General features: G+C 38.1%; 1 protein-coding gene across 1 annotated transcript in view; it reads left to right on the top strand.

The window, feature by feature from the left end:
- Nucleotides 1-23751, top strand: part of LTBP1 (latent transforming growth factor beta binding protein 1) — a gene marked incomplete at its 5' end in the record, with an annotated part of 186771 nt that overhangs the window by 36800 nt on the left and 126220 nt on the right. The window contains one exon of the mRNA XM_084202889.1: nucleotides 10204-10379. Within this exon, the coding sequence (XP_084059015.1) occupies nucleotides 10204-10379 (176 nt within the window). The remainder of the gene's footprint in view (nucleotides 1-10203; nucleotides 10380-23751) is intronic.

Genomic DNA, 23751 nt, shown 5'->3' with positions numbered 1-23751 from the left:
AAATACTTTATCAGTTCTGTTAGCTTTAGTCTGTTCTTCAGCTCTACTGAAGTAACCCTTTTACATCAGGGATCTTGTACTCACACAAAAAGGATGTAGGCAAAAAGATGCTATTTCTCTGGATGTTATTTTTCTGAAAATACATGATGATGAACATATATTTATAATGCATCATATATGTGTATTATTAGTGAACAAAATGTTAGTTAGCTGAATTTCAACAAACTACAATTCACTAACAAGTTTTGAAATTGCTGCCCTCTGCAGCAATTTCTCCTGCGTAAGTTTACTCTCTTAGTTAATTAGAAAATCTTTTTCTGTGTGATGTTATGTTCAAACTATTTGTGTATATATGTCTCAAGGTTTTGGAAGCTCCTTTACCCCAAAATTAGGCTTCTGGTAAGTGTAACTGCTTGCTGCTGTCCCCCCTTTCTCTGGTTCTGCCCACATTTTGAAGCATTCCATTTTGGTGGTGACTTAATATGAAGGACAGTATTGCTCAATTTTGTGGTATGAAGAAATAGATCATATGAGTTATTTATCTAGTTCAGCTAAGAAAGTAATCATACATTTAAAAACTTAGATGTTAAAGGTATTCTTGGCCTAATGCAAATATTGTTTCTATGTCCAAAACTTTTCACCACTAATCTTTTCACCCTCTGGGGTACAGCACAACGTGTACTTCTGTTCTTGTCCTGCATCATTTCCAGACTTCCCAGATGTGGTAGGAAGCTTGCCATTGTTTCATCACTTGAATTTAGGTGACTGCTGTGGAGGACTTGGGTAAACTTTGGGGTTTGGGGTTTTTCTGACCCTCCATCTTTAGGATTGCTAAATTTTGTGGTGTAACTTAGGAGGAGCAGCCCCTATGGTGTTTCAGGGAGCGTATCCTGTAGCCAGTACAATCTGTCAGAGCTTCTTACTGCTGATTTCGTATACCAGAAAAAGCTTCTGCTGATGAATACACATACTGAAGATGCAGTCTGGATTCAATCTTGAAATTTTCAAGGCTTGCTCATAATATATTATGCTTCTTGTCAAGTAAATTTAGAAAGCCTTCAGTAAATGTGGTTAAGATTCTTAATGTGCAGCAACCATTTTCCCACTCAAACACAAAGACATAATTTGTTCTCCTATGAGCACTTCTTGTGTCTAGTATTTGGGCAAAGTCAGAATTGTATACATCTGCTAGTAGTTGCTTATGTAAGAAATCAGTATGTGTTACAGAGGGATAAAGTGCTCCAACTTGCACACATGGCACTTCTTTAGCAGGAGAAAAGTAAGGTCTGTTTACATTTTTTATGATGTTTGGAAACTGATAGCCTTAAGCATAAGGATTTCTGACTTTTTTTTTCTGTGATCCCAATCAAATTTGAGGTTTTCTCATCAACCATTACACTGGCATTCTTGAAAGCAATAATGATCAATTAGATCTTGTCATGGTTCTGATTATGCATTATAAGGAAAAAGTATTTCTTTTTTTAGTCTAGAACTTACTGCAGTTAATTTTCAATTTCAATTTTATGTCTTTCTCTCATGTATTCCCTAAAGAATTTTCTCTGGAATCAGAGTTGGGCTCTTCCCTGCCTGTGCACTTTGTGGACACTCTTAGCTTTGTAAATATCATTGCCTTTAAAAGCCTTCCTTGTTGTTTTGCCTCAGCTCTTTGCACCTCAGTAATGCTTTGAGTTTTATCTTTTGATCCAGGTTTGTATGCTGGGAACTTTGACTGGGGTGATGTGAAAGTCTCTTGGTTGTTTGGCTGCAGTTATCATAGACATCACTTCTATGTGTGTGACATGTGCTGGTCGCTTCTGATGCGCACTGTCCTGTTCATCAGTTTTTAATTTCCTCTGCAGTCCAGGTACTCAGAGTCTTTGTCTCTTCTTGTCCAGCCACCATTAATTGTCTTGAGGGTTTGTATATTTTCCTACTTGTACATAGGTCTAATTTATAAAAAGGTTATAAACCTATGATGTAATTTTTTTATATCTGACTCCTTCTGAGAAGCTTTGTTTATACCAGCAAGATGATACTTGTAAAACATTTTCTAGACATAACAAGCAGTAGTGAGAAAACATTTTTTGCTAATCCATCTGCATCTTTGCAAAAACTTGATGGGGTAGTTACTTGCTCTTTGCATTTGTTTTTTGTGATCATGAATTAACTTGTCAGAATATCAAAGATAGGCCAAGATTTTCAGTTCTTTACTAGCCTTTTTAACTTTTATTTAGGTATTATATTCCTAAATGACAGATTTCTGCTTAATTCAGACAAGGATGTAGGTGTATTCCGAGATATAATTGCTAATTTGGAAGACAAAATAATAATGGAGGGTTTTCTGAACTATTGTAACAAAATTGCATATAGTTTTAAGTTACTTATTAACCTGAACTGATGTATTATCAAACCATATATATGTTAATAGACTTCAAATGGATACATTTTAATTCATATATATTCAAAAAAATGAATTTGTTATGTTCCGTGTATTTGCTCAGTTTAAGCTTACAGCACTGTTTAATAATCTAAGATTTCTTAGTAGTCTCTTGTAATATAAATCTTCAAAGTTCTTTTAAAATTTCAAATAAACTACATCAACCTACTGGGCTCTTTGTCTCCTTTGTCTCTTGTTTAACATGCTGAAGAATTTGAGTAGATTAGTGATGCATGGTTTTGCTTCGCAGCAGCTGTGCTCACTTGCTTTTATCATATAGCATCCATTGTGGGAGTTTGTTTCTATTTTGAGTTGTCATTTCAACATGCTTTTCTAATACCAAAGTCTGTCTCACGAGTTGACAGATTAGAAATTATCACTAGTTAATATGTCTTGATCCAAGTATTTTTTTTTGAGACATGGTGTGACATGTCCCTAGTACTATGGAAACAAAAGCAATTTTTCTGTAGAAAATATAATGTAAAACAGGAAAGGGGAAAACATACATGAATTTACAGAATATTGAACTGACCAAGTGCTGTGGTTAAGTAAGTCTGCTGCTAACTAGCTGATTTCATCTTGACTCAGTGCTGCAACACAGTGGATGCTTGGAGGGCAATTTCTTACTACAGGTGTTGGTGACATTAGCAGCCACTCTTTTAGAAGCTGAATTTGATAGGGACAAAATATCTTACCTGACTGCAGCATTACCAATGTAGCATCCTGGAAAACAATAACAAAAAACCCCAAAATGAAGAGTTAACCTATGAAATAGAGGAACAAGAACAAGTCAGCAATGCCTGTAGGTTTACTGTTGTGGAGTTTTTTCTTTTTTTGCCTCCTTGAACTTTATTGATAAGAGGTATCAGGAAAGTTGAAGATATATGTATGGCTGGCAATCTATATAGAATAACCCAGATGTCAAATTAATTCATCTGGATTTGTGAAGAGCTTCATTGGTGAAGTGTTAGTGAAAGCATGCATGAGGTAACAAATAATTTGTGGCTCCTAGTTGTTCATTTGGTGCATGGTGAAATGGAAAGTTTGTGAATTGCTGTTACTGTGAGACTTAGCTGGTTTGTGCTCATCGTTGTCTTAGACTTCTCTAGCCTTCATGCATGCTGTTTCTTTAATGGAGGTTTAGGATACTTAAGACTTAATGCTATAAGAAGATTTTTTAAAAATTGGTGTCACTTATATCTTGATGGCACTTTGGGAGTAGGGTGGGGCTAACTTTTTATATCTCTTTTAATGAAAAGATGCAGTAGGCAAACGTTGCCTTTTTTTTTTTACTGATACAATTACCATTTATAGTTTAAGATTTTACAGAAGGAATATCTTCAAATTTAATCTTTGAATGCTGCATTACATGAGGAATGCTTGTTTGCTGCTGTATAGCTTGAAAGAACTGTAGCTTCCTTCAGCATGTGTGACCGAGCATCTGTAGTGTTGCTCTGCATCTGAAAATATAACCAAGAGATTCATTTCTCCTACTTGAAGAGCTCTTTCTGCTTTTTGACATCTAGGAAACGAATCATTGCTTGTGATTCTGGAAAACTCAGTTTATTTCTTTAGAGACCTGGAAGAATGTTTGTAATCTACACATTTCAGTTTGTGTTGTAGGTGAAAAGTGAAGTGCATCAATGGAGTCATAGTTGGGCTCGTCTCAGAGAGTTTTGTTCCACAGAACAAATTTTAATTCATCTCTTACACCAGGTTGTGCTGGCAAATGGGATCCAACCAATGAACAATTCAGTTGTGCCTGCAAATACAGGGCTAGCTTTATGAGAAACACTTAGGAGCTAGATAATCCCTGAAAGTGTCTTGGGCAAGGCTTTTACCACAGAAATTACATATAAGAGGGGCAAAACTGGTACTTGTGGATTAAAGTTAATGTTTCACATTTCTGTGTGAACCTTTATAAACAACTTTGAATTCCTCTTTACACTTTATATCTTGGTGTAGATTAAATATATCTATTAAGATTTGTTGTATTTGTTGTATTGCCTCATTTACGAACCAAATCAATTTGATGATAATTGAAGAAGATTTTTTTTTATATTGTAAATAATATTCTAACTCTTTAGGTGGTTAAAAAATAGGAATTAATAGCTTGATGGTATTATTTGAAAACTATTTAATCATATCCAAACTACTGTCTTAGCAAAATTTTGCCTGGGGATAAAATGTATTGCAAAGATATAAATCAAGGCAGTTTTATAAAGAAGATGTTAATGCAGCATTGTTGGGTTGTTATTGTGAGACAGGCAGGTGTCAATGCTTGTTCTGCAGTGTTCACACTGTGTTTCAGGGACAGGACTTTTAAATATGCACAAAAAAAATACATGTTTGCATGTAAAATCAATTTTTGCAGATCTTTTGCAATGGTGAAAATAAAGAAGAGCTAAATGCTTCTCTCTTTCATCTTTGGTTACTGGTAGGACATTGTGAAACAGGCCATCCTTGACTGATGATGGGTATGGTATTGTAAAGGGCTTTGGAGAAATCCCATCTATTCATCATCAGCTGGGAAGTTAAACTTTTCCATATAACTTTAAAAAAATTGAAAAAGACATATATCAGAGAAGCAGTGTAAGGAGGAAACAGCTGGCAAAGGTCAGGCTGAACTAGCAACTGAATTTTAGCAATTTATGGGGGGGTAGGGGGTTAGTTCTATTTCCATGCCTTTTGAACTGGCCTGCATATTTTCTTTACTATCTCATAGTTTTAGAAAATACTGGCTTTCTTCTCCTTTTGATTTTTTCATTGTGACTTTGGGAGGAGGTAATGAAGAAGGAATTAATTTGTATGTTTGCATGAAGCAGTAGTGTTAACAATTAATATTTTCTGAAATGTTGCTAGCTAGGAGCCAGGCATGGGAGCATCAGGCTTACAGTAGATAAAAGAAAGAAAGCAACCTGAGTGAGATTTGTTCTTAGTTTAGTCTAGACAGTACTTTTCATGCCAAATGTTGTTGATCTTATTTGTGCGTGCCAGAGTTATTCTAATACATCACATTCTTTCTCTGGTTTATCAAGCAAGAGAGCTTTCTTTTGCATGATAGCTGAAAATGTTTCTTCTTCCTCTGCAGTGCTCTTGTAACCTTATTAGTACTTGTAATGTTGTTTGTTTGTTGAAGGTGCAGTTAAACATTTGTTTATCTGCCTGGTGTACGCTTCTGTAATGGAAAGTTTTTGTCAAGTTTATTAAGTTAATGTCAGTTATATACCAAGTTCATCCAAACCGAGCAGAAGTATTTAAGAAAAACAATCTAGACAAGTCTTAACTTTGATTTTGTGTCATTATTGTAAGCAGATAACTTGGTGATTTAGATTAGGTGGTTTAGTCTGCATTGAAACAAAAATTAACAACTTGCACATCATGTGGAGGTGTTTCCTTTTAAAGAATTGGATTGATAAAGTTTACAGCTTTTCTTTGTAGTACTGAGTAAGCCACTCTTGGAAAACAAAGCTGTCTTAGCAGTACATTATTAACATTAATATTTAATGGAAACTAAATTAAGGAAGAAATTTATAATACCTGAGAAGGACGGAAAAGGCAACTTTTATAAATTCTAGTGACTAAGATTTCAGCTTCCAACATAGGGTGTTCATGGTTTTGGGGTGGCATTGTGCTTTGTTTGGTTTTTTAAATGATTTTTAATTTTTTTGTATATAATTACAAGTGTTATGATGGACTTTGGTAGGCTGACAGTTGGGCTTCACTGTGGCTGGATGGGTGACAAGATAAAGGGTAAATAAAAATAAAATGACCTAATATGAACAAACAAGGAAGGTCTTGTTGAACATGTGAAGATCGGGGCAGCCTTGGCTACAGTGACCAGGGCATTGTGGAACTCAGTATCTTACATGAAGGAAGAGGGGCAGCAGACCTTAAAGTTAACTCCAGAGAGTTAACTTTAGCCTCTTCAGAGACTTTTTTTTTGACAAATATCATTGGAATGTACCTTCAGGGAAGAGGGATCCAAGACAGCTGGTCAGTATTCAAGGATTATTTTTTTAAAGGGTCAAAAATGGTATATCCTGATGAGAAAGAAATTGAGAAAAGTGGGCAAGAGACCTGTGAGGATGAGCACAGAACTCCAGTCAATACCCAAGTACAAGTGAGAGATACACAGGAGAAGGAAGCAGGGACAGAACACTTAAAACATAAATAGAGGGGTTGCCAGAGTATGCAGAAATGCAACAAGGAAGGCTGAGACCCATCTGGAATTAAAAACCTGATCAAGGATATCAAGTACAGGAAGCAAATACATCAATGACAAATAGGAAATTTAGGAAAATGTGGGCCTGTTTTTAAATGAAGTAGGACCTCTGGTAACAGAGAATACAAAGGAGGCAGAATTACTGAATGCCTTCTGTCCATCAGTCTTCACTGACAAGACCAGCCCTTACAAATCTCTGACCTGGGACACCAGGGAAAAGGAATGGTGGAAGGAAGACTTCCACTTTGTCAAGGAAGATAGGCAAACTTGACATCTGGAAGTCCATGGGCTGCAAGGGGATGCATCCTTGAGGGCTGAGAGAGATGGCAGACATCACAGCTGGGCCACTCATGGTCATATTTGAAAGGTCATGGCAGTCAGAAGTGGTGCTTGAGTACTAGAGGAAAGCAAGTATCACCCCAGCCTTCAAAAAAGGCAAGAAGGACTCCCCAGGCAACTACTGCCTCAATCTTTGGAAATGTAATGGAGTCCTTTGTTCTGGAGGCCATCTCTAAGTGTGTGGAAGACCAGAAAGTGATCAGGAGTAGTCAGCATCGATTCACTAAAGGTAAATCATGCTCAACCAACCCACTTGTCTTCTACAGTGACAGAACTGCCTAGGTGGATGAGGGGAGAGGAGTGAATATTTTCTACCTGGACTTCACCAAGCTCTTCAACACTGTCTCAACAACATCCTCATAGACAAACTTGGGACGTGCAGGCTGGAGGAGTGGACAGTGAGGTGGTTTGAGAACTGTCTGAATGGCAGAACATTTGACCAGGTCCCATATTGTTCACTCATTCATGAATGACCAGGATGAAGGGGTAGATGCCTCCTCAGCAAGTTCACTGATGACACAAAACTGGGAAGGTATATATCTCTGGCTGATACCCCAGGGTGCTGTGCAGAAGGGTCCTGACAGGCTGGTGGATGGGCAGAGAACTGTCTGAAGTTCAAAGGCAAATGAAGGGTCCTGTACCAGTACAGGCTGGGGTCTGACCTGCTGGAAAGCAACACTATGGAGAAGGACCTGGGGGTCCTGGTGAGCAACAAGCCATCCATGAGCCAGCAGTGAGCCCCTGTGGCCAAGAAGGCCAATGGAATCCTGGGGTGCTTTAGGAAGAGCAGTGCCAGCAGGGCAAGGGAGGTGATCCTGCCCCTGTCCCCAGCCCTGGTCAGGCACATCTGGAGGGCTGAGTTCAGTTCTGGCTCCTCAGCACAAGAGAGATGTGGAGCTCTGGGAGTGGGTTTGGGCAGCAAAGGGCAGCAAAGGTAATTAGGGGACTGCTAATCAGAAATCATTAGGAAGACCCTGCTTGAGCAGAGGTTGATCCCACCAGTGGTCCCTTCCAACGTTTACCAATCTGGGATTCTGTAATGCTTTACAATTGATTTTAACTTTAACAGAAAACACTCAGCCACCTAAATGGCAGCATCTGTATCTGGTGTTTTGATCTCCGCTGTCAAGTCCTACATTCAATATAGTCACTCTTTAATGTGCAAAACTAGAAATGGACGTCCTTATGTGTAGGCATCAAATGGGGTCCATTAGAAAAAAACAGGTTGTGCAGGAGTGATTGCAGTGCTTCTTCAAAGAAATAAAATTCATATGTAAGCAGTACTGAAGGCAACAACTTCAGTTTTATCTCAGGCTGAGGGTTTCCTGGTCATACTTCTTATCAAACTGTGTTGGATTCCAAGCCTGACCTCCAATACCAGTGAAGGCTCTCTTTTGATCTTCTGGTGGGAACCCTAAAGACAACATAGAAAATACAGTATTTTCTCTTAGTCTGGCAAAAGGACTTGTACTGAATGTAATGAGACTGTGTAAGTACTGTATTAGAAATATTGACTTGGAGACAGCCCGAGCAGTTGTGTTTCTGTTCTACATAGGAGGCTTAGAATGTCACTATTAATGAATGCTCTTGTTAGCTTGGATCAGCTTGAGAAAAAGAGCATCTGTGTAGGACAAAACCCCATTGTTTGTTCTAACCACAAATCCATTGGCCACAGCAGTTACTAAGCATCTTGAATAACATGACCAAGGAGTTAGGCATTGCTTTGGAGATAGGGGCTGGCTCAGGCTCCACATGTCAGAAAACAATGCAGTAGTCATCTCAGTTCTTAGCTGAAAGTCTGCAGTCTCACCTCTGTGGGGAAGTACAGCTGCTCAGCTGTCCTTCATAATATAGGGCTCAGGATTTATTCTCAGAGGACAGTTGTTTACCCTGCAGACCTGTGACTCTGAGGGATGGTTGTTTCAAATCCCATAACTTTTTTCTTATTTATCCATTTTTGAAGACCGAGCTAGTTACAGACTCTCAGCTGAGAATGCAGTAAAGGAGGCTTACAGCATCCCACTCTGTATGCCTTCATTTGAGCAAAGGATGATGTGGTGCTGATAGCCACTGTTATTAGGTTAGTGATTGATTCTACTCTCCAAGGTGTGCATGTCATTACAGTATGACCTGCACTAGCCATGACTGCTTGAAGGCGTGTTATTAGTAGGTTTGTTACTTGAAAGTGTGTAATTACTTGCTGGATGGTGGGATTCTTCAGCCTTGGGGCCCCAAAGCAGTGTGCAGTTTCATTGCATGTAGCTAAGAGCTGCCCAGTCTGCTGCCTTATAAATTGCTGGAAGAGTGAAGGCCAGTTTGTTAGTGAAGAAATTATTCCTACTGCTGATGGTTGCTAAATAACCAAGGACTTTTTGATAGGGAGAGGAGGGAATTGTTATTGAAAGTTGGTAAGGCCTTGTGCAGTGAAAAGCTGAGGTCATAGGGAGGAATCTAAACATATGAGTCAAGATTAGCAGTTGGAGAATCCTGAGCTTGTAGGAATCTTCTTGTTTAACAGGAAGGGAAAATGGTTTTGTTGTTAAGGGAGGCCATGTGGTTATGGGACATTTTGTCAGAGATGTTCAATAGTGCAGGCAAAGAGAAAGTGGATGGGCAAAGTAATGTGACTCTGGGACACAAACCTTGTGATTATGTGGGAAACATCTGAAAAAGGGGAAGGAGGAGCAGTGCTTTGCTCTTTAGCTAGAGGGATAGGGTAAAGAAGAAAATGATTTCTGGGAACAGAAGGGGAAAGTCAGATGGGTTTAGGTTCTACTTAATATAACTTCTATGGAATGAGAGTTGTAAGAAATGGAGTAAGGTTTGTATGCATTATTGCTTCTCTGACCTGTCTGGAAAGCTCTGTGTGTTAACAAATCTGAGCTGCAACTCATTTTGATCAGGACTTTTCCCTGTTCCTCCCTGTTTTCTGAGCTGTCCATGATATTTCTCTTGCCATGTCAAAAAGAAAGTTATATAATCCCTGTAGTCTTTCTTTCTTAGGAGTTTGAGCTGACAAGACAATGAGGGTACTAAATGCTTGGAAAATTAGGTGCTTACTTCTAAGGTAGTAGGCTTCCCAAACTGCATTTTGAGAATTTGGAGTACAGTTGAATTTGTCTTCAATTTTTTGACAAGTCATTTCTAAATGTAATTATTAATTCTTACATTGTTCTGTCTTTCTTATCTCTTTCCAAAACAGGATGATACCCCTTTCATCTCAGACATTAATGATGAATCTTCATCATGGCCAAACACAGGAATATGTGATTAAGCCCAAATATTATCCAGTAAAAAAAGTGATTTCAGGAGAGCAGTCCACCGAGGGCTCATTACCACTGAGGCTGGGCCAGGATCAAGCTGCATCCCCTCTGCGATGTGAGTACAAAAAGCATATTCCCTTCTCTCCCCTCACAAAGCCCCCACTCCCTGGTTTTTTTAACATCTTGAAATTTTCTGCAGTAACACTTGAAGACAGAGGAAGGTTAAAACAACTATATGTGAGATTTCTTAGGTTAGAAAATGCTCCAATAGTCTGCATTTTGTGCAGAAACAAAACAGATTTCCTGGATGAGGAAAAAAAAATTGAATCTGATTCGCTGTTGAAAATTTATCATGTTGTTTCTAGATAATAGTTTTTTCTTCAGAAAAGGGTGCTTTGTGAATGCTTTGCTAGAATGGGCACATCTATGAGTGTAGTCAGTGTCAGTATGATGGATACCTTTTTGGAAAGCTGGGGTTCAGGACTGCGGTCTCATTGGTGACTATTTTTCTCTATATTTAATTTATTACGTGTTTATTAACTTCTGCACAGTATGGAGCTGCCTGAGAGTTTCTGCTTCATATTTATAAAAAAAAAGGTTGTGTAGGTGCCCAGCTTGTGGCCTTGGCTCGTGCCCCATTGTGTGCAGAGCTTGAGGACAAGTTTTGGCTTAGAAGATTAAGAGCTTGATGAATTATGGGTTAGGTATTACAGAATGTCTGCTGGCTTGATTTGGAGAAAAGTTCCTGCAGCTGAAAAATGGACTGATTAACATTGAGACCTTAAGGTACTTGCAGTCTCCTGACAGACTTCCTTTGCTGTAGCAGAAAGAATTATGTTCTGCTGAGGTTTTAGGGAAGAGCCTTTTCTTTTAAATCTTTACCTAGAATTCCTTTGGGTATATTTGCATTTCTGCATTGCACATCTTTATGGTCTGTCCATTTACACTTAAATACAACTCCCTTTTCTTCAAGTGTAAGTTTGTTGATGGCAAATTAGGGTATTGGCTCTAATGGGAAGAACAGTGGGCAGCTGGAGGTCTTTCAATTAACATTTTCAGAGTGGTGAAGTATACTTCTTGCAAAGTACTATTTGCCTTTCTTAGAAGTTTCAGAAAGATTTTTTTTTTTTTTAGTCACACTGTCAACATCAAGCAGTAGTCTCTTTTGTAAATAAGATAATACTGCTTTTTTCCAGTCAGCAGTTGTTTTCCTTCAAATAAAATATTAATGGCCACTGGGATTGGACTGTGACCATCTCTCATGACTCTTACTAGTCAAAGAGTTTACAGATTCCAGGTTTTATAGTTCTCCAGTATTTGGTGTGACTCTTCCAGGTTGGATTCTGACCAAAAAAAACCCAAAAGCCATCCTTCCTTTTGGCTACATTTTTCAGGCTGTCATTCTACCTTCAATACACTCAGTGGTACTCACAAGTATCAAGCTGCCACTAAATGGATTGATTCTGAGAGTTGGTTTTTTTTCCTTCTATGGTAGCATAAGGAGAAGACTCTCTGCAGCTGTAAGATGAGGGAGCCAGTACTTCTGGCTCTTTCTAGTTTATTGAGTCCCACAGTTACTTACAGTGCTCTGAGGGACATGACTAGGAGAAGGAAAACCAGCAGCTGAAGACGGGAGGTTTTTTTATCATGTTTTAAGCCCCTTATTGAACAGTGCATTAGTAAAACATTCTACCCTTATTGAAAAGCTTGTGACTCCTCAAACAGCCAGAGGACAAGTAGTAGAAGAGTTTCTATGGCCTGATAAGGTCAGCCATGATTTGAGTGTTGACTCAGAGGTGACATGCAAGCTATTTGGATGGTGTCAAAATTTCTGATTCTGAGCTGTCTGTCAGCCTAAAAACCACTCCCATTACCTGTTTCACCTGTTTTCTACATCTGTGAGGGGGGAGTCGGTGACAGCAACTTCTGATGAAGCAGTTTAGATATCTGCTAGTACAGAATGCAGGTCAAGGAGTATGTACTGCTAGCCTGAACAGGAGACCTAGAACGTGGCCAGCCTTATCTGTTTGGGTTTTCTGGTTGCTGGAGGTGCTGGGATGAACTTGAAGATTAGAAGACTGCTTGTTTCCATAAAAATTGAGTTCTGAATTTCAGCTGTCAGTATTTGAATGTTAGGGATGTTTGAATTAACTATGCTGAGGTAAGATTAGGATGTGAAACCTCTTGTCAGGTGTTCTCTGATAACCACAAGTATGCAGTTCTTAGTCCTGTCTTGACCAGAGATGGACTGTGTGAATTAGTTCATGCTTATGGTTGATGTTGATTGTCTAGCTAATTTATGAGTGTGGCTGATGATCTCATGGTGTTTTGTTATTGCTCTTAAATGTATAATCCTATTTGATGGGACATGCTCTTACTTCATTGAGCAGAGGAATTGGCAATGGCCATATGGAGATACTTGCAAAGAAAGAGGGGGGAAATGTATAATAATAATTTTATTAAAAAGCAGAGGCCAGAAAGTTAGTACCGAATGCTTCACAACTTTTTTTTTATGGTAACATGAAGTAAAATTTCTTTAGAGATGAGAAAGAGTAGCCAAGTAATACTTGGTAGCATTGCCCAAGAGTTCATAGCTGTCAATAAACATGGAGTGCAAAGCTGCTCATTCTGTCAGGTTTTATGAGCATTTCTGTGCATTTTACTTGAAAACATTAACACTGTGCCAGAGACTGGCAATTGTGGAAAATATACCCCATAGAATAAATTTACTTTTCTAGCTGTAGCTGCAGCTGGTTTTGATTTTTCTGGACTTCTATAGATTGTTTAAATCCAGTGATATAAAATGGGTAGTCTTGAATCTGGAACAAGTGTCAGTCTTTTGTTACCTTTAGAGACAGGTCTGTCCTGGTAGAAACAAATGAGATGTGGGGTATGGAAGAAAACTGCCAAACATGACCAAGTGCTTCTGAGCATCTTCTGATTTATAGGAAGTCAGTCATGTTTAAATGCCCCATCACAGTGTTGTCAAATGAGCTTTTGGATATACTGGGGTAAAAAACATTAAAGTTTAGTCACACTGAACATTTTTCAATAAAAATAATTCAAGATGCCATCTGGAATTTTTACTCTGGTGCATTTGTGAGCAGTTGCACTTCTCTGATAATGTTCAGAACATGCAGTAGAGTACTCTTATTAAAAATTTTGCCTTTTAAGATGAATTTTACTGTAAGGTTATGTATAGCATCAACTTGAAAGAGCTTGAAAATTCGGCAAGCCACTGGAGTTGCAATTATAGCATTTAAAGTCGCCCTGGGATGTGAAATTGAGTTACCTGCCAGTAGTAGGTAGCATTTCTGCTGTGAAACATTTTGAACTTTTGTCCTGTGGGATACAAACTCCGACTAATTCTCAAGGGATGTACTATTTGCTTAAAAGTACTGTCACACTTCTCCTGAAATCTGCCTAAATACTTGGAACCTCAGAGTGAAAAATTCTCCAGTAGTAGCAATGGCAGCAGCACAGAAATTTCAGCTATAAAATTCTATTTGCAAACTGGTAGTCCATAAAACAGTAGGAAGATTTTTTTTTTAGTAATTCAGGTACATCTACCTCAGACATTTCCCACTAGTCCCTTAATGGCACTGTTAAATAGTAACCACTAGTCATCTGAGCATGAATCCTCTAAATATCTCTAATATCCCTGGATTTATAAATGTGGTGCTGAAGAAAATTAGTTAAAGCAATTTAAATTAGTTAAAGCAATTTTCTGTGGTTTCTATTGGTCTAAAGTGTATATGACAGTAAACAAATTCTAAATGTAGTCTTTTTGGAATTCCTTTCAGCACAGCTATTGTGAGAACTGCTTATTACAGCAGGAAGAGGCTAGGAAGTTCTCAGTTTCACTCTATCCACTTCTGGTGGTTATATGGTTCTTCAGAAAATGCATTTAAATACACACTTCATTTTCCAGCCTGAGATGTCTGTGGGCTAGTGTTTAGTGGCATTGTGCATTTTGCCCATTGAGCTGAAAATAGTGAAATTTCTGCTTCTGAAATCACTAGTCTGGTGTTGCCTGCATGTGGAAGACAATTTTGTGCACCCTCTCACCAGGGTACAGTTCCTCATAAGCACAATGATGATGTCGCTACTTCCCTGTTTTAGAGGCACCTTGAGAAAATGTATAAATTAGTGACTGAGGCAACCACAGAATGCACTGAAAGCAGAAGAAAAACTCAAGAGTACTTTACCTACAACTGGAATTGTATTATGTGAAGTAAATAAGGCAAGTGTTTGTATAATGAAGTTATCCCAAGGAAGAAGAGAGGATAAGAAAGAAAATGAGACTAATCTTTCTCTTCAGGAAGACAATGTGAGAAGTATGTGATTTTGCAATTGAAGTTGCATGTTAAGTTGATAAAATTAAGTACTATGGGAAACTACTTTCTTCTAGGTTGTTTTGTTCTAGATTGGGTTGTTTTGGTATTCACCAAAATTCTTTATAAAATTCATTAAAGAGAACTTGTCTCTACTTTAGGTAGTAAATGAAAATATGTCTTGAATTTAAGTAGTAAAGGTTAAATAAGGTTTAGTGAATTTGGGCTTGCAGTATCTTAGGATCTGCTCACGGTTCTGTGGACAATTCTTAAATTCTTGTGTGAAGATGAAGCTGAAACAATATGAAAGTTGTGTACAACTCCTCTAACTGTGGCTACATTATATTACATCATATTTTGCATAAGTTTATACACATGAAATAAGCTTAATGTAGAAGAAAATGTCCCAGCACTTAGAGTTGTGATGTGCTGAACAGAATACCCTGTTCCAAATTTGGCATAACAAGAGCTTTCCTACATTGGCAGCACAATACACTGGTACCTTAGTGAAGCTCTTCTGTAAGTTTATATATAATTACATGTGCTGGCTTCACTGATGACTTCAGAGGTTGATTTGAACAAATCCCAGGTGTCACTTTGAAATTCCAATTTAAACTGTTTTTGTGGAACTGCACCATTCTGACTTCATTAAGTGACACTTACTTCATAATAATAGTGTTTCCCTGCCAGGAAGTATGGGTAAAGAGCTGCAAAAGGCATAAATATTTTACTGCTTAAAAAGGTGCACACAGAGATATGATATGTGTTGCATATAAATGCATCTGTATGATTTGACATTCTACCCAAGGTCAGACTTTGGAGGAAAAACTCCCTCTGATCTTCACTGGGTCAGGTACTCTTTCCACCATTCTTGTTATTGCTTTGTGGAACTGCTCTTCATGAACAGCAAAATAATTCTCTCTCTGGCATGTCTTAACTAGATCATTGCGTTGTGATCCTTGTATCTTGTGCCTATCAATGTATCTATGGATGCTAGAGTTAACTAGTGATAATATTCCCAACTAGAATTTTTGGGAAATTTGGAGATGAGGGAGGATCTTAAGGCTACACTCTGAACAAGGTACAGCCGGCAGAATGAGGTGAGTGAGACCAGAATGAACACTTAGATTAACATTAAGGAGTAATTGAATGATTACAATGTAATCTGTTTGGAGGGAATGTAGAGTCAAATTTGCTTCAGTCACTCATGGCAACTGATATTCATGCATTGCTCCTAAAATTGTACCTAGTCAGTTGCAAGGGAATGGGGTAAGTGTATAAATGCTGGGCACTTCTTTGTTTCATTTTCTCAAATGCATGTGTGTTCAAAGCCTGTGCTCTTATTCCAGAGCAGAAGAGATTTTTAACAGACAAGCGAAAAAGTTTAAGATAAAATTTTGTTCTTGTCAGCATCGGGGTCAAACAGCACTGGGGCTTTTCAAAGAACAGTTTTAGTGTGAAGCATTCTTTTCCTCTCTGCCATTTCAGAGCATTATTCTTCCTCTGTTGAACAATATGGTGGTTTGTAACAGCCAGTTAAAAGTTTACTTTTGATTCCAGCAAGACTTGGAAACAACAGCCTAAATTCTAGGTATAAATTGAGTTATGTAGATTCACATTAATGCAGATAACTCTAGCAAACCAAGCGGCACATTTACTTTGCTTTTGCCTCAAAAAATAGAGTGACAAATTCTGAAAAAATAGCTAACAAATGAATGCAGTTTATTTAGCGATTTTAAAAGACTGTGGAGTTCTTTGAAAACCTTGGAGGCAGAATAGTGCTGTATAAATACAAGCTATTTCACTCAGTATACTGTTGCTGTAGGCATTCTAACAATACCCTTGCTAAGCTGTCTTCATGATTGTTTTGTGTGTCTATTAAGGGCTCACAATTGAGGAGGCCAGAAAATCAGCACATGCCTCCCCCACCCCCACCACCAAAATGCACTGTATTTTTCTCTCTGGACTCCTAAAAGATTTTATGGCCCTGAGCTCACTAGAAAATAAATGTCTGCCTGACAGGCAAAGGCTGCTGGTGCTTTTGTAGAAACTACTTTAAATGTTGTATTTTCCCAAAAATGAATTCTCATCTCCATGCTTTGAAATACAGAGACTGATATACAGCAGAATGAAGAAGAATGTTGGAAAAACATGGTGATCTGGCAAACAGAATTAAAATAAGTTCAAAGCATGTAATTGCTGGGGGAAAATACAGACTGAGACAAATGCATCTCAACTTCTGAGATGAAAGAGTATTGGCTCCAAAAGCAAAAATTTCTCAAGAAGATAAGAGGAGGTTTTCCAGAAAATTCTGTAGGGGAAAGCCTTTATGATGTTTAAAAAATGTTAATTTAGGAGGATATAGAGACCTATTGAACCCACACAATTAAACAGTAAAAGTCCCTTAGCCTGGCTAACTCCAGAGTTGCTGTAATACAAATCTTTGATATCAAGAATTGATTCTGATTGTTGCAAGTAGCTGAGTCTGGTTTTCTTCATAGAAGATGTGAAAGTGCTCGTCTGTCAGTGCCATTGCCTATGCTAGAAGGAATGAACAAATGCTGAAAAAAGAATTACTGTACGAAGGTTTGTACCCTGTGAAGCTGAGATTTCAGAATCAGCAACATCCTTATGTCTGTTGTCATTTTTTCCCCTCTTCAGAAAACTAGGGGGAAAAAAGATCTTGGCTTCATGTGCTGCTGAGAGAGACGATTTTTAATGGTGATTCAGCATGCAGAGGCGGTTGTATTCATTTATAACTTAATTCCATGATGTCCTGTCCTTTGTCACTGTTTACAGTTTGTTGACTTCCCTAGTGCTTTTTGGTTGTTTCCCTTCAGGAAATGAAATGTCAAGTGGATATACTTTAGGAAGGTAATATTAATTTAATTTTTATTCCCTATTTCTCCTAGAAATGATGAACATTGACTCTTGCAATTTAGAGTTTTTTCTCATTTGAGGGATTTGTGTATGTTGGGAGGGGGAAACTCTATCTCAAGGATTTATTTTCTTGACAAGTGCTCTTCCAGCTCGAGACTTGTAATACTATTGTCTAATATTTGTATTATTGATGTGAAAGAAGCCTAAATAATAACCTTAGGCAGAAGGCATAATTTGAGATGAGTACATAATTTCAGGTGGCAGTGAGTTTCATTCTCAGTGTCTAAGACCAAATTCAGACCACCTTGTGAAAGAGTCCTGTTGATAAAGTGGACAATGGCGTAGTATTTAGCTGGTAATATGGTTGTAAGTTTGTGTGTATGGTTGTAAGTTTGTGTGTAAAGATGTTGACTTCATTATCAGAATGTGCATTGCAGCAGCTTTTATCAGGGGAAAATTGCTTGTGATGGGCTGTAAAGTCAGTGCTGTTTTATTACAGCCGAGATGAGAATTGTAACCCTAACCCTAACTCTGTGCCTTAGATGATGGCTGTGTCTAAATGTGGCTTTTGGGCCTTTGTTATCACGTCACTCAAGGGAAAGCCTTTTGGGTCCAGGTATGCTTAGGTACCTAGGAAACTGGATAATTTGAATGGAAGCTTAAAAAGGCTTGTTCACCTGAATGCTGTGCTTACAGCTGGAGTAGGATCCAGCCCCAAACCTGAAGCACTGATGTGAACTCAAGCATGAGTCTCTTCAAGAGCTTGAAGTTCTATTTCAGGACAAGTACTTCACTGTGGGAAAGACAGGCCATCTGGGTGCTAATATTTTGTGTAATTCATATTTGAAATTGCAGCTGAAGCACTTGACTGCCTGCCTATCCTTAGAAGTACACTCAGCTGAACTCTCCTGCAGGATTAGGCTCCCCAAGGACTGCTTTAGCCGTCGTAGTGGTGTCTGGAATCCAGCTGTAGTGAAGTCACATAGTTCTTCAAAGAAGAGTGGCTGAGCCCTAAACTAAGCAGTCTTGAACTAGGGATTTGAAATAAGCAATCTTAGGTCATCAGCATTTACTTCTGAATGGGTTGGGCACACTCCTGTTCAATGTTCTGCTTGCTTCATGTAATCAATTTATCTCATCCCTTGGAAATGAGAGCTAGGACTGGTGAGTATAACTCAAGGCTAAAATTTAGCTCTTTATCATCATAACCTTTTGTGGATCTAGTTTAAATATAATTTATTTAAACAAAATAAAAGCAGTACAGACAAAAAGAATTATTGCCCAGTAAGCTTATTGCCATGAGTTGAAGCCATTCCATCAGACATCAAACAACCCTGCATGCTCCTGTTTGGGTTGGGTACCTTTTTCTGGATCACTCTCAACTATGTGAAGGGAAACGATAGTTTTGTATCTCATTACTAGAGAGAATGGCTGTAGTTTAAGACAGGATGTTAATTGCCTGAGGATTGTGTATAGGGAATCCTTGTAGTGGTCAAAAAGACAAGGGAGATGAAAGGTGATTCATGAAACCTGCTGGCAGAGGCCTCAGATTTCAAATCTATGGGTGATTTGTACATTATGGGTTTCCACAGGACAAAAACGAATGTAATTTCTGTGAATTCCTCTCTTGCTCTAAAAGACTTTGTCAGTGAGAGAATTTATCAGCAAAGGGCTTGTGGCATGTAAACACAGTTAGGTCTTTCTAAACAATCTCAGCACTTGTGCCTGCCTATGCTCCCTTGGCACTTATAAGTGAAGCCATACAAAACACAAAAAAACTGTTGCAGATAGTAGAGATCCTTTTGGAATTTGTCAAAATCAATAGAGGAAACTTTCTTGAATGAAACAAGCGTTGCTGCAGTAAATGACTTCAAACAGTAAACTGCTCACACTCTATTTTAAACTGAGATTAAGATTATTGAAGAGTGGATTATTTGCCTCATCTAGAATAGACTACTAAAATTTTTAAAGTGTTTTGGAGGGTGGTGGAGGTGGTGAGGAGGAAGATAGTGGAATTCTCTGTTCTGTTCCTTGACAGGGAGCAAGGAAGTGATTGTATCCCTGGGATAATCAGGAAGGGGAAAAGACTTTCCCAGTTATTTTCTCTTCAGTTAAGCTTCTTCCTTCCTGGAAGCTTCCTACCTGATGCTTCCTGAAAGCATCAAACTCTCTTTTGAAATGATTTTTTTTCCTGTTTGTCAAGCATGCTGAAGAAGCAAGCAGGGCTAAAAAAGAGGGTAGAGAAACAAGGGCGAGATAGAAGCAGGAAGTCTGAGAGCTCAGTTCTTACTGCAGGGAGAAGATTGTGGTAGGAGCTTCTGAGCAAGAGAGAAGGAAGAAGTGATGTGAAGATGTAGAGACATGTCTAGTCAGAATTAGGTATCTAGAGAAGTGTGTGTAATTGCAATAGTGGCAATAAGGATGGCAACAAAAATATCAGTGCATATCTCTCTTCAGTTACTGTCATATTAAATAGTTGGATTGTGTTTTGCTTTTTTTTTGGAAGCCTTTTAGTTTGCATCAAGACAAAAGAACTGAGTACTTGAAAAGTGATGAAAAATCAAAGGTTAAGTTGTATTAACTAATGAAATATGTTAATAACATCATACAAATGCAGCAAAAATGAAGTACAGAAATAACAAAAAGTAGGAATGCTAAACTAATTACATTTCAATAATGTGTTCCTACAGCTGTCTAGACATGTTAAATCAAGTACAGCTTGCCATGCTGTCATCTTGCTCAAAATGTTTGGGTGGATGTGCACACATAGACCTCACCTCATGCAGAACTGAGGATGTACTCTTAAGCATTAGAGAAGGCATTGGATCTTGGATGAAATAAATCTGGATCATCTTATTTTTAATTTTATTGACATGTCTAATTTTTCCCAGTGCTTGTGAAAAGGGAACTAGCTGTGAGGTGACCTAGGGAACAGTAACCACGTTTCTGCAAAGAGCAAAGGTAGGCATTTTATATTGAAGCCAAAAATCAAATTACTCAACAGCTGTGTCTTGCCTTTATTTAATCCATGTTGTTTTCAGACTTGTTTGTGCTTGTGACTGTTACAGAAAGATTAAGACTTATATTCTGCATGATTTTAGATGGGCTGGATTTGAATGCAGGAGGTTTTACTCCAGTGCTCAGAGCAGAGTAAGGGTTGAGTTCGGTCCTGCTAAGGTTGTGCAAGGGATGTTCTGTATTCCTTTTACTGGGATAATATCTGTATCAACAGATCAGAAAGGCATTTGGGAGATGTGTGCCCCTTTGGCCTAGCCTACACATTGGTTCTGGGTGTGAGATATCAGTGCATTGTTGGGAGACAAAAATAAATTAAAATCATAGAAGCATTTTGTGTAAAGCTGTGTTAAATAATTCTGCTGCTCTCCCCACCACTGATCAGACCTCAGCTGCAGTAAAGTGTGGTTTTGGACAGGGTTTGTGAAGAAAGATGAGGACCAAGTGACTGGTATCAAAAGCAAAACAAAAAAGATGTAGATCTGCAAAATACGGGCTGTTGGACAATGTTTAGAGGTTTTGGTCTGGTCAGAATGAAATTGAGGGAGATTGATGGCAGTGGTCTTCAAGTTTGTTAGAAAATGATCCACAGAGGAATAATGCTGTGGTAAAGTTTGCTGTAGATAAAGCAGAGCAATAGTTTCCTTGAGTTGCTAGAGGGGAAACATGGGTTACATATTAGGAATACCTTTACAATAAGAGAGGCTGAAGTGCTGGAATAAATTCTTCAGGGAGGCTGTGAATCTGCATAATAGAAGGGGTTTGAGGATAGTCTGGACAAACCTTTTGTTTAATGTTGCTGCTTTATCCTGGGAAATTGAAGATGGGGAGATTAAGTGATCTCAGAACCTCTTTCAGCCCTTTCTGTGCCTTTTAAAGCCTGTATTTCTCTCAATGTGCAATCAAAAATTTAGGGAAGATCTGCCTGTGGCCTATATGCCAATCTAGTGTGTCTTTATCTTTTTATTTTCTTTTTTCTTTCTGCTTATTTTTTTCTTCCACTCTAGCTCCTAGCATTATAAATCTTCTAGATGATGCTGTTTCTAAGTTGTATGGCAGCTAAGTTCAACTTGTTCTGATCTTTGTAAACTAGATTTTTATTGGTTGTTTGTTTTTTTTTTTTTATTTTATTTTAAATTGATGACTAAGTGGTGACAAGACAGAACTTCCTCATATATTGTCAAAAGTGTAAAAAGATCATTTGACAATAGTTCTAAGAGCTTGACTGTCTTACTTGTGTGGTTGATTTTTATTCAGTGTAATTTTTCCTTTTAGCTGAACAAGCATGTTTGGTGTAAGGACTAAACCAGGTGGATTGGTGAAATAACTAGGAAACACCTTTTTTAGGAAATAAGTAATTTCCTTGTTTTTGTTTTTTGTGTCAGCATTTGGCTAAGAAAAAAGAGAGGGTGTTGGTCATCTAAGAATTAAAAATGTTGACTGTATTAGCTGCTTAAAGGCTAATTTGGTTTGATTTGGGAAGATTCAATTTTAAATGCTCTCCTCATGCATCATGATTATAATTTGAAAATGTAAAATAGCCTGAAATAATCTCTTCTCATTGTGAAGAGAATGTAATTTTAAAATAGAGTCTTCAGGTCTGATGACACAATGTGTAGATAAACATATGAAGACATACTGGGATCAGTGCAGAAGTAGAATGCCATGAAAAGAGAGTAGTGTATATCATTACTGGAGGCACTGATGGAATGTTTATAGTTCTGCTAGTTCTGTTTCCTTAGGAGATTTTTCTCAGGATATTTGTCATAAGTGAAGGCATTAAAAAAACCAAAAAACAAACAAACAAAAACAAAAAAACAACCCCCCCCACACAAAAAAAAACTAACAATGAGAACAACACACACCCTCCCCACCCCCCCCCTTCCCCCAAAACTGGCTTCTTAAAATAGTTTCCGAAATCTGTGTACAAGGAATCTGGGAGATGTGTCCATAAGCTGCACTATGTATCAATGTACTCAGCTGGTAGAAGCCACTGCTTGTGATTTTTTTTTTTTTTTTATTGTGAATCCTTTTGGTTAGATCACTGTGAAACACAAAACCATCAAACAAATAACATCAATGTTTTTGGTACATTAAAAGATTTTATTCTCTTTGCCCCCTTGACCTATGTAGTTATCTATTTAACTGAATACTAGTCCTGCTTTCACTAGTGTTGCTAGCTCATTGTTTTCCTGCAAAACAGGGACGTGCCACAAATCATCTGAGCTCCACTTCAGCTATTGAATACTGGCAGAATGTTGGAGCTGTGAGAGCAGCCATAAACCCAAGGAAAAGAAGTGTTTACAGAAGTTCTTCTAGGAAGAAACAAAGTCTGAGTTGCATTACACAGCAGCTCAGGGGGTTGAGGAGGAATCCTTCCCCTTACACAGTTCTTTCCAGGCACGGCTGTGTAAGCTGCTGTGGCCACCTGAACGTAAAACCTACCACCTGCCCTAACTACTTCACCTGTTTTGTTAATGGAGGGGGGAAAAAATTGTCATGGATAGTGGGGGCAGAAAGGGTTCTATTAAGAAATCCTTTTGCTTGCATTTTTCCAGTTCTCCTGCAGTTGTTGCTAAATCATAAATTTTTCACAGCAGGGGTTTCCTGTGCTCATGTTATTATATCATAGTGACTTACGGAGATGGAAAAAAAAATCACATACATATCATGCCAACTTTCAACTAAAATCTCAGCACTTCACCCAGACATCTTTATTTTTTTTTAATCTGGCTCAAGAGTTTTACAGATTTTGGAAATTATGGGTACATTCTTCCACTGATCTCTTTTGACAAATGTATCACAGAGCTCTTAAGTATAAGTGAGCCTGGACTAGGAGGCAGGATGATGGTGCTGTTGGCTGAATCTCATTGTGAGTTTGCTGTCTAGCCTAGGGATGAAGTTTTATCCACTATTAGTCATCTTGATTGTCCTGTCTTTATTAAAACAACAATCTGTCTCTAATTTGGCCATTTTCTTCAGTATTTTTGCTATTTATTTGGTGTTTGCCTCTTCTACTTTTGTTTTTTTTCATTAGCCTTGTTTGTTTATCTGGTTTCATATTTGTATTTCTTCAGTCTGCTCTTATACTTAGGAGTGTAGTGAGGTGTTTCATTTCCACATGTTTAAAATTGGTCTAGAAGAGTTTGATTTACATCTGTCTATATATATATATAAAAAAATTATTCCAGGTGTGTTGTAGCACTATCATTTTTTTTCCAGAAATGGATTTGAGGTAATCTAAGTTGCAGATTTTGT

This window comes from Fringilla coelebs (genome assembly GCF_963513975.1).
Source record: "Fringilla coelebs genome assembly, chromosome: 3".
NCBI lineage: Eukaryota > Metazoa > Chordata > Aves > Passeriformes > Fringillidae > Fringilla > Fringilla coelebs.
Note: the sequence above shows the minus strand (reverse complement) of the source record. Positions and strands in the feature narration are given on the sequence as shown.